This window comes from Impatiens glandulifera, chromosome 7 (assembly GCF_907164915.1).
Source record: "Impatiens glandulifera chromosome 7, dImpGla2.1, whole genome shotgun sequence".
NCBI classification, from domain to species: domain Eukaryota; kingdom Viridiplantae; phylum Streptophyta; class Magnoliopsida; order Ericales; family Balsaminaceae; genus Impatiens; species Impatiens glandulifera.
In genome coordinates, this window is record NC_061868.1 from 39167331 (window position 1) to 39179154 (window position 11824).

Here is an 11824-nt window from a genome sequence, read left to right on the forward strand (position 1 = left end):
AGAGGAAGACCCAACAAAGCGTGGAGAGAATTTTTTCTCTATAAATGATATGAGCGAGGAGTGTAAGTATTTTAGTTCGTCCGGTTGAAAAACCAAAATGCACAACAAAGCTGACCTGATGTATCAAGATTAAAACATGTTGAGACTTTTCCTTAATCAGTTTGGAAATTCAAACTGTCGGTTTTAGCTTATTGGTCGGTTACATTCGTTCCAACAAATTATTGCTAAATAGTATAATTATACATAAAATTTATTATAAAAAACTTATATCTAACAATAATAATATTGAAAAATAAATAACAATTATGATTAAAAACTTAATTATTAAAAAAAATTGAGGGATCAATTATAAATTGTTACTAAATATATATTTTTAAATTTTAACTATGATAAATCAGTCATTCCGTGGGTTTGATCTATACTAAACCAAACAATCTAACAATTGGCTTCGGTTTGCCCATTTCATTAACAGTCTTTTTCGGTTTGATCAATTCAGTTGATTTTTTAGTTGGGTTTAAACGGTTTGATTAATTTTATTTAAACTCCTAAGATGTGCTAACACAATTTTTAAGTATACATAAGAATATTTGGCTAAAAATTAATAATAGAAGTGACATTTTTTCAATAAATAATTTTTTTTTTAAAAGAATAAATCATTTAATGAATTAATAAATCATAAAGATTAAAATAGAAAAATAATATAACTTTAGGAATCTAATATTTATTTACTGAATAAAAATTAAAACAACATAAATAAATAAATAAAATTATGACAATTATGTTTAGATAAACACAAAATAATTGTCTAAAGATAATGCTGTTTACCTTTAACAGTACAAAATATATTTTAATAATTTTATTACAATAATCTAAGATCTTGTTTGATATGAGTTATTATTTTATTATAATAATATTAATTATTTAAAAATAAAATTAAAAAAACAACCCATTTTAACAATTTTAAAAATGATTAAAATCTCTGAATCAAACAAGCCAGATTATATGGATATAGGGCTTAGGTGGCTTCTCGGTGGCAGATCAGAAAAAGATGGGCCCATGCCACGTGTACGCCAGAAAGTTCCAAGCTTGCGAGGGAAACGATGATGAAATTGATTGACAATTTACGAAAATAAATGTGAATTTGAACAAGGGGAATTTTGGGTTCTTAAGAGTTAAGTCAGAAGAAGAAGAAGAAAGTTGAACTGAATCTCTTTCACAATGTTTGCCAAGCGTCTTCTTCACAAAATTCATGTTCATTCTCAGGTATTCTATCTCAATCAAACTTAATATCAATTGTTAGCTTCATTTTCGATTCAGAATCCGTCAATGATCTGTCTTGTAGTAGTTGTTGACTCTTTCGATGAATATATACTTGATGCATCAATAGTATTGTGAAGTTTCTACTCTTCTTTTTACCAGGGTCAGAGTAATCTTCTAAAGAATTTGGATTTGGAAATCACTTCTCACTATGGTATTTTAACTGGATCGTCAATTCTTGCTTTTGATCATGTTCAAAGTCTATTGGCCATTGGCAGTCTGTAAGTAGATTTCTAGCTTGGTCCTTCTTGCCTATTGTATAAAGCTATAATTATGAGCTTATCTAGATAATTGGGTACCTGGGAAAACATACATCTTAGAGTTTCCATGACTTAATAAAATGTCTCATTTGTTTGGTTGAAATTTTGTTTCTCTATAGGGATGGTAGGATAAAAGTGATTGGTGGTGATAACATTGAAGGGCTTTTGATTCCTCCTCGACAGTCACCTCACAAATACTTAGAGGTTTGAATAATATTGACTCATGAAGTGGATTTTGTTGGTTTAGATTATTTCATCTTTCAGTACTTTTAGTGCATATAATTTGCTTGCACTGATTTACAGAGAGGAGAATGTTTTCTTGTGTTATATAACACATGATATTTTTCTTTTTCTTTTTGCAGTTCCTACAAAATCTTGGCTTTTTGGTTAGCATATCAAATGATAATTATATTCAGGTATATGAATTTCAAACTTCAGTTCATGTCAAACCTTATTTGATGTTATAAATGATTCCTTGACTATAGAAGAACAGTTTATATATCAAAGAAATCTTCCACTGATACCCTTCCTACTCTTAAAAGTTACTTGCTACTTTCGAAGGGAAAAATTATGGATACGAATGTCTTAAAGGATTTATGTTACACACGTTCGCTTCAATCCGAAAAAGAGGGGTTTGTACGGGATGAGAAATTTTCGATTTTATTAGGATTTAAAATTCTTACGTTGTTTTCTTATTTATTGTTCTGTTTTTTTCCTCCCATTTTGTAACGTTTAAACGTATTTTGCGTTCTTTTTAATAAAAGTTGACATTTTTCAACAAAAGTTACTTGCTACTAATACTTCGGAGGGCATGGTCAATGTGATAAGACAGTAAACTATTTTCATTAGATGTTAATTTGTTAAAAGGCTTAAATGGCTCTCCTGATTGACCTCTATTTAAAAGTATAATTGAAGGAGAACAATCTAGATGTGCATCATATTTAATGAGGCATGTTTTCTTTTGCAGGTGTGGAATCTGGAGACCAGAAGTATTGCTGGCAGTTTACATTGGAAATCAAACATCACTGCTTTCACTGTTGTGGTGGGCTCCCATTTCATGTACTGAAGACAAGGATAAGTTTGTTGCATCTGAAATGTTCTTGTCCCTGTTTCAGCTGCAAGCAGATTGAAACATCATATGCACTTTTGTTACTCTTTCATCTTTTCTACTAAAATGACAGGTACATTGGAGATGAAACTGGGATGATGTCTGTTCTAAAATACGAAGCTGATGGTGAAGTCCTGTTGTGTTTGCCATACCATATATCTGCTGATTCATTGGGTACGTAGGTCATGACTTCATGTTCCGATAAAACTGAAATTAAGTGTTGAATGCATAATACTGAATTTTAAAAATAATTGAGAATAAATGCTGAATAAACCAAATGAAAATATATAGATTTTAAATAATTGGTATGTAAGTTGATTTGACAAGATATGAAACTAATGTCGAAAAAGTACTTATAGACTATTTTAACCTTATAATAACATAATTTAATTAATTTTAGGGGTTAAAGTATCTTTTGGATGCTATTACTAGATTACCGAGTTAAGCATTGATAATTTACCGAATTAAGCCAGTTTTTTTTTTTATCTTAGTTTATAAACTTAATTTAAGCTGAATCTAAATAGTTATGTGATTTTAAAAATCAGTTTTCAAAAGAGCTTAATTCAATGAAGCACTTAATTATTTAGATTAAGTGATAAGTTGTGTTATGAAACACCGCCTCAGAAAAAGCAGCTTAATTATGTGCTTTATATATAACTATGTGCACTAAGAACATGTTATTGTTGCTCATTTCGAGGTTAGCATACCTGACTATTCTCATGTAAGATTGGTGACATACTAATATTACACAGAGGGCTTGTGAGGCCATCATGTAATAAATGTTTTGGTGTCTCATGTAATTTTGGTGCATTTATCCCATTGATTGATTTGTGTATGTGGTCTTATTCTTGTATTTAGCAGAAGTAGCCCATTCATCAGTTCTTGATCAACAACCCATTGTTGGACTTCTTCCACAACCTTGTTCGGCTGGAAAGAGGAAAGCCTAGACAAAATGTCATATTTTATTTGATCCTTTACTTTTGGAATAGTACTTGGTCACTCTTTTCATTTCAAATATTTGATTTTCTTTGAGCAGAGTACTGATTGCATATGAGAATGGACTATTGGTTTTATGGGATGTTGTTGAAGCAAGAACACTAGCTATCAGAGGCGATAAGGTCCTCCAGTTGAAGGATAAATTGGTTGAAACTCCTAGCGAGTTGCATAATAATATATCTGAACTTGATTTTGAGGGCAAAGAGATTAGTGCACTTTGTTGGGCTTCCAGCAGTGGCTTCATTCTTGCTGTTGGATATGTAGATGGGGATATTATCTTATGGAGAACTGAGGCCCGTAATGGGGGGAAACAGGATGGAAATCATATTGTCAAGTTACAGATAAGCCCCAGCGATAAGAAATTACCAGTCATTGTCCTTTGCTGGTCTTCTGATGTTAAATCTGATGATGGTGATGGGCAACTTTTTGTATATGGAGGTTGCGAGATAGGATCTGAAGTCATAACGGTATGTTAACTTGAGCATGCTAATTTTTCTGTTGTAAAATTTATCATTATAGGTGCTTGATGTTTGTAGAGACAACATGTTATTAGGTATTAAGTTTTCTTTCAAAGTTGATAAGATGCTTCTAGAAAATGAAATTATCTAGCGGGAATGATACCTAATGGTGGTGCAAAGCTGATCAATTTGGTTTTCCAAATAAGGTGTAATGTAACCTAAACATAATCATGTAAACCTACTTGTTCTTTTTTAGGTGCATATATTGATTTTACACCTAATTCTCTACGGTCATTTGATGCGTTATATTGAGCCTTTTTAAAAAATAATATTGTCACGATCTCTTTCAGATTACTTTTTTTATTGGTTCATGATCAGATTATAGTGTGCTTTTTTTTTTTGCTTAATTTGGTATACAAAATTAGTTTTTTAGATAAATTTCAAAATTATGTACTTTTTTGCTTCATTTGGTCTCATGATTAGATTATTTTCTAGATCATTGTGATTTTTTGGCAAACATAATAAATGTAGATTTTCTCGGATTATGATCAACAAATTTTTATAGCAAAACAGCCCAATATTATACTTGCTCTATGAAGTATCTTTTATCTCAAGAAGTGTAAGAAAACATGTCAAGAAGATTTGTGCCTAGAATATTAGAAATCAAGTGTGCACATGTTCTTGGTTTGGTCGGTTTTAATCTTGGATATCACTTATTTCTTCGACATATATCATTATCAATTGCATTAATCTTTCTAGAGTACATGCCAACAAAATTTATTTTGCTTTACGTGTCCTTTTGTAATTTTTTTGGTTGTGACAGGTTTTAAGTCTTCAATGCTCATCCAAAACGAAGGTTTTAAGATGTTCACGACGTATCGATCTCACACTCAAGAGTCCTTTTGTAGATATGATTTTGTTGCCTGCAATTAAGGAAAAAGGGAATGACCAGAATGCTGCTCTTTTGGTACTAACAACCTCTGGGCAACTGCATTATTTTGATGATACTATCTGTTCTAATTCAATTTCCAGAGGCGAGGAAAGAATATCGGCATCTTCTGTTGACATCCCTGCAGTAATACCCACAGACCATCCACATATGACTGTGGCAAAAATATTTATGGTACCTTCAGGTGGAAATTCATCAAATGCTTTGTTAAAGGTGACTAATAAATATGTGAAATATTATGGATTTCATCTCTTTCGTTATTTGCCGTTATTTACTGTGATGTTTTTGAGCAACAGATAGCCTCTCTCGCCGATGACACTCCTAAGGTGTTGCCGAAGGGTGCAAGATGGCCATTGAGAGGAGGCATATCTAATCCAATGACACTTTCAAAGGACAATGAGGTTAAGAGAGTGTATATTGCTGGTTATGAAGATGGATCTGTTCGTATGTGGGATGCTACACATTCAGTCTTTACTCTTCTTTTCATTTTTGAGAGCAATGTCACTATGCTATTAGAAGAACAAAGTAAAGTATGTACAATTGACTCACAATAATACAGAGGCATGATTATCTGAACTCTGCTCAATGAAGTTTCTAAATAATTGAAATGATATTGCAGATTGATGGCGTAGAGGTGGACTGTTCAAGTACTTCCATATCACAAATGGACTTCTGCTTCCTCACTTTAAGTCTAGCTGTTGGATGTGAAAGTGGTCTGGTCAGGCCTGCCTTTAGTGTTTGTCCAAGATCCGTCATTTTTGTGCTTATCTAACATGTACATTGGTCAACACTTGCAGGTTCAGATCTACAACTTCAGTTGCAGTTCCAGCATTAGAAGTTTTCACTTTGTCACACAATCCAAACATGAAGGTGATTCTTACTATAAACACTTATAAATCAGAAATGATTCTGAACTAATGATTTATTTTTCTTTGCAAACATTCCTTTTTGTTATGTCTATCTAAGTACAGAAAGTGAATAATAGTCCAAAACCTGCATCTGTTTATATACCAAGGGAAAAGTACATATATAGTGTAAAAGCAATGTGGTGTAAAGAGCATGCATGAAGAGTGGAATTTTGTATTTTCATAAGAAATAAATTCTAGATGTGGAATTAAGGTTTGCTATTGCATTTATTTTGTTTCTACTAAGGCCACCCAAGAAATCTCCGATTAAACCCAAGATCATATTAAAACAAAAAGCTCCAATGGTGACAAATTTCCCAGTTTTGTGAGATAGTAGATGAGGTTGTATGATGCTATTCCTACAGAGTCTATCCTTTCTGATAATCTTACAATCTATAAGTATTACTCCTGAAACTGAAATGTATCTTGTATTTTATATTATAGTTTTCTTCTTTTTCTCTCTGAGGGGAGCTACTGTCAAAAGTCCTTTCTTTTTGTATAGAACCTTCATGTTTTCAATCATTTTATAGACTAGGCTGTTTTGTTAGACATATTTTTAATGTGGAGCATGATTCAAATAAATCTACATTTATTATGTTTGCCAAAAATCACAATCTAAACAATAATTTGGATCATGATCTAGAAAATATCAAATAAAGCAAAAACTTTCACTAAATTTGGATCATCAATTTTATAAATTGTATACAAATTGAAGCCACAAAAATCACACACTATAATCTGGATCATAGTCTACCAAACAAAAGAAAACACTTTCAGTTTTAACTTAGACAATTTTCCAATGGGAACAAAATACCAATTTCCATATAAGGTTGTATCTAGTCACATTCATCTTATGTAAAAAGTTTCACTCGTGTGTCAGTCAGAAGTTTACTCCAAGGAAACTATGAAGCTATATTCTGCCTTAACTATTCCTCCATTAGAGCGCTACAGTTTACAAGTTCAGGATCCCAACTTCTTGTAGGATATGACTCTGGTGAAGTAAGTACAACATACAAATACTGTTTACCTTTTTAATATTTATCATCATATTTAGTTGATGAGTGGACATAGTGTCTCCATTTCAGGTAGCAGTTCTTGATATGAAGTCATACACCATTCTCTCCTTAACAGGGGTTCATTCTGTCCCTAGCTCACAAATTGTTTCTATTGCTTCAAAAACAATTATTCATTCTAACAATCATATTAAAAGTCCAAAGAATGAAGGACAAAAAGTTCCCAATTACTCTGAGGATGATTTGATATTTGTGCTAACGAAGGACACTAATGTCTGTGTTCTAAGGAAGAGTGTTACTGGCATAAGCAGCTCTCAACCGCTGTTCTTGAAGAGGACTGCAACAGCATTGTCTATTTGTATCATAGGAAAGTATCAGTTTTTCAATCCATTTGAGTAGCGACATATTCATATATTGATAATTTTCTGCTAATAGACAGTGAAATTATTTCAGACTTTGGAAGGGGGATTTGTGGATTATCGAACAAAGATCAGGATGAAGGATCCAGTAGCAATGAGCCTTTGCTGAAGAAGGCATTTGGTAGAACTGATCAAAAACCTACATCAGAGAATGCGGACTTTTCAGAAAGTTCAAAGGATTCACTTATGTTGTTGTGTTGTAAAGAAACCATTCGCTTGTATCATTTAGAGACTATAATTCAGGTCAGTATGCTTCATTCTCACTTCTTTTTCTAAAACATCAAGATCTTGTTTGATTTTTTTTTAATAATCTGATGTTTGAAAAACAAAACTTGTTTGATGAATAAGTGGATTATTTGGGTTAACTAAAATATCCTTTGTATTTACTTTTTTGTTTGTTTTTAATGTAAGGGTATTTTAGTATTAGTTGATGAAGTGAGTCATCAAACAAGGCATACATGTTTTTTTATTGAAGGAAGAGCCTGTAGATGTAAAGTTTATGCACATAATTATATAGAAAATGTGCATTAAAGGCAACCATGCTTTATTGATGAATACTTGATGTATTTGTATCATTACAATCACATTGTTGTCAGAGTTATTGAACTATACTGGCTCATCTCATATGGATGTAGCTTCAATGTTTTTAACATGGCATTGTGAAACTTTGAAGGGAAAGAGAAAATACATCGCTAAAGTGAAACTGGCCAAGCCTTGTTGCTGGGCAGCTACTTTCAAGAAAGATCAAATGGTTGTTGGCTTAGTCATAATCTTTCACAACGGAGATTTAGAAATCAGGTAAAAATAAATTACTAGTCAGAAACTCTCTCTATGAAATAAATTAATGTAATGATACCTCATGTCTTTTGAAACCCATGTATGAAGATCTTTGCCAGAGTTAGAATTGATAAAACAAGCTTCGCTTCAGTCAACTTTAAGGTGGAGTTTCCAGGAAAATTTTGAAAGAAGACTATGTTCCACAGAGGATGGTCTTATTACCTTGGTAACTTTTTTTGATATGAGTAACCTTCACATTTAAAAAAAAATTGTAAATAGATAAAATTATATGAAATCCTTTTTTAACAACTCTAGGTATTTGCTATATATTATGGGACTTGTGCATATGCATGACTTTTCTAGTTTTCTTGTAGGTAAATGGGTGTGAATTGGCTTTCATCTCCCTTATAGGCGGTGATGATAACATAAGGTATGATCTTGCATTAATACTCATCCATTACCCAAAACAAGTGCTTTCTTTTTTTCTTTAGTGGATCATCATTCCTTTGTAAAATTCGATCTGCACCTTGATTGGATTGGGGTGTCATGGCGGAGGGATCTTGTACGAGCCTCCTTTAAGAAAATAAAACTGGTCTAAAAATAAAATAAAACCATTCCTTTGTAAAATGCTTCTGGTGGTTTTCTTATTTGTATTGTCTGTGTAGGATATCAAAATCTTTGCCCTCCCTTCACGATAAAGTGCTTGCAGCCATGCCAGATACTTCTTCGGGGGAAAAACAGGTTACAAATTAGTGTTTTTTCCTTTATTCATGGAGATTTAACCCCATTTGGAAACACTTGTAATTTATCTTTTGTATCCGGATCAGGATCCGTATGAGACACACCTTTTAAATTTTTGAATCCGTCTCTCAGTAAATTTAGTATTCAAACATAATCTCATTAGTATTCAAACATAATCTCCTCCAGATACGTTTCTGGATCCAAATTTTTGGGGTGTGATATGCTTGTTGGCTGTGTTGTTGTTTTTGTTGTTGTTGTTGACTCTTTGTTGCCTTCTCAACGCCTTTTATTTGAAAAATGCCCCTTAACGGTTTGCAGAGTAACCGTTCCAAGTTATTTGGTGGAATCAAGAACACAAATACTAGTAAAAAGGCAGATATTACAAACAGTTCTGACTATAGCCATCTAGAAGACATACTTTCAAGAGATCCATTTCCTGAAGTCGTGGGTAATGAGAAGGGTGATATAGAGCTCGACATAGGTTTGGATTATCTCAAATATCTAGACAGTACTTTCTTATAGACTTACAATATACAACCTGAACAGCTATTTACTTCTAAGTTCTAATGCAGATGACATTAAAATTGATGAACCTGCATCTCTAGCATCTTCATCGAATAAAAATTCTAGAAACAAGAAAGGTATGCTTCAATGTTTGCTTAGATTTTTTCTTTTGTGTAGCTTTACAATTTGATCCAATGTGATTGATTCTACAGGAAAGAGTGAAAGGAAGAAACCAAGTGATGGTGCAGATGTTGATAACATGCCCAAAATTCAAACATATGAGGAAGTTCTTTCTAAATATAGGAAAAAGGTATTACCATTAGTGGACTCTAAAGAGGAGTTTTAAGTTTTAACACCTCAGCAATGTGTTGTAACTTATTTCACTCTTGGACTGTTCTACAGGATCCTTCTGTGATCGAACAAGCGAAAAACAAACTCATTGAGCGTCAGCAGAAACTAGAGGTGAGACATCTCATATGGTCTTGTTTGGATTTTAGGTTGGAGACCAGCGATTTTTGTTGTCGCTTGCCCAACCAATTACCAATAACTATATAAGCCTTAGGGCCAATAAATATGTCTTTTCAAGAATTGTTTTGACCTAATCCATAAGAATTGAAGTCATATTTGTTGACTCAGATGGGATCATATTAGGAAATAAGGAGTATATAATGTTTCAGAGACTCAGATTCATAAATTAATTGGCGGTTTCTCTTTCGAATTTCCAAATAGACTTTAGCCTGTTTTACACTACAATGTTAAACTTAACAAAAAGTCCAAATGAATTTTCATCAGGAAGGCATAATTGTTTCTCTAATTTTAATGAAACATCATTAGTTCACATATTTGGAGATGTTGTAAATATTTCCAATTCTTTGATTCCTGTTATACAGATGCTTAGTAAGAAAACAGAAGATTTGAAAAGCGGAGCTGAAGACTTCAATTCGTTAGCGGAAGAGCTTGTCAAGGTAATGAAAGAACGAAAACCATGGCATTATTGAAGCAAGAACAAGATTATTCTAGTCATTGGATGATGAAGATGAACCATTCAATAATATTATATTGCTTGTTTTTTTGTGTTTTTGCCTTGAACTGGTCATATGAATTATGAATCTATTTACTTAGGTTTGTTTAATAGGGGTGGATACTTTTCTAGTACTTTTTATTTTATTTTGTTTATAGAAATATCCATCAGTTTAACAGATTTACCAAAAAAATCCTCATAAACAACTCTATTTGCATTTATTGTGAAAAAAAAAGTTCAAACCTTTATTGTAAAATACCGTTCAAGCCTCATTTTGATATTTCAGTTGGTAATTGTATCTGAAATTTTAGTATCTTAAAACGACTATTTTCATTAGGTTAAACAAATGTTTACACTACAAGGAATGAATAATTCTTGTTATAAAAAATAAAGATTGTTTCATATATATATTTGGCTTGCAATTAAGAGTCCTTTTATAATTTATAATTAGATTGCTTTTTATGTTTGATTAACTTCAGAGATTAATGATTCCATTTTTAAAGTATTTGTATATTAAAGTTACTTTATATTCAGAAATTAATGTTATCCATGTATTAAAAAAATGTTTGTAAATAAGTCAAATGAGTCAAAAGAAAATTGTTTGGCTTCATCCAACTAAAATAAATAAATAAACCAGCCGAAAGCAGATAATATTATTGTAGACACTTGTTAGTACATAAAACACAAATTAATCCCTGAACTAAATAATACAAGATTTAAAATAATTCTCTAAATTTGCAGATGTGATATATTACACCTAAACTTAAATAAATACTCAAAATGATCCTTAACTTTAACAAAGTGTACTATAGACATGAACCAGATATTTATTACCAATAAACTTCAACCAACTCATTAGAATGATTTATTATTCTGAATATTATTTTTATTAAAAATATTTTAAATTGAAATATAATATTATTGGTGTAAAACTGGGTTAGTTTTCTAAATTAAAAAATTAAATAAAATTATAATTATTTTTAATAATCAATATTTTTTGTTAAGATAATTTGCATGAATTTTGTAAAGAGAAGTTTTAAAAGTAAAGAATCCATCAATTTTTTTTTTTTAGTATGAAGCGTTTGGTTCATTAGTTTATTAAGGAATTTGACAAATGATATGTGAATAAAAATAATGTATTATGACAAGTCTGGCCGTTTATGTCATATGACAACTCATCTATTTTGCATTGTCAGATATCAGTATTTGGTATTTGGAGTTTTTTTAAAAATGAATAACGTTGTTCGAGAAGTTTGGATTAAGATCGTAGATATGACATACCTAGGAAGATTAAAATAAATCGTCGAATTTTTATTAATCGTTGTTGTCTGATTCGTATAGTTAATAATGTTATTA

At 31.5% G+C, this 11824-nt stretch overlaps 1 protein-coding gene across 1 annotated transcript; it reads left to right on the forward strand.

Annotated features, from left to right (window-relative positions):
* The first annotated feature begins 1218 nt into the window (after positions 1 to 1218).
* On the forward strand, positions 1219 to 10646 carry LOC124909857. The gene is made up of 24 exons (XM_047450487.1): positions 1219 to 1263; positions 1420 to 1538; positions 1697 to 1781; positions 1940 to 1993; positions 2545 to 2636; positions 2759 to 2859; positions 3544 to 3622; positions 3722 to 4148; positions 4963 to 5301; positions 5385 to 5618; positions 5708 to 5806; positions 5886 to 5958; positions 6874 to 6992; positions 7079 to 7373; positions 7460 to 7668; positions 8099 to 8223; positions 8311 to 8428; positions 8577 to 8632; positions 8868 to 8943; positions 9262 to 9424; positions 9516 to 9584; positions 9660 to 9757; positions 9850 to 9909; positions 10338 to 10646. The coding sequence occupies exons 1-24, from the start codon at positions 1219 to 1221 to the stop codon at positions 10443 to 10445; spliced, it is 3243 nt and encodes a 1080-aa protein (XP_047306443.1). The 3' UTR covers positions 10446 to 10646.
* Positions 10647 to 11824: the final 1178 nt, after the last annotated feature.

Coding starts and splice junctions, on each gene's coding strand:
- LOC124909857 (XM_047450487.1), top strand. CDS start 1,219: ATGTTTGCCAAGCGTCTTCTTCACAAAATTCATGTTCATTCTCAG. Junction 5,619..5,707: donor TATTAGAAGAACAAAGTAAA/GTATGTACAATT, acceptor ATGATATTGCAG/ATTGATGGCGTAGAGGTGGA. Junction 9,425..9,515: donor TGATATAGAGCTCGACATAG/GTTTGGATTATC, acceptor GTTCTAATGCAG/ATGACATTAAAATTGATGAA.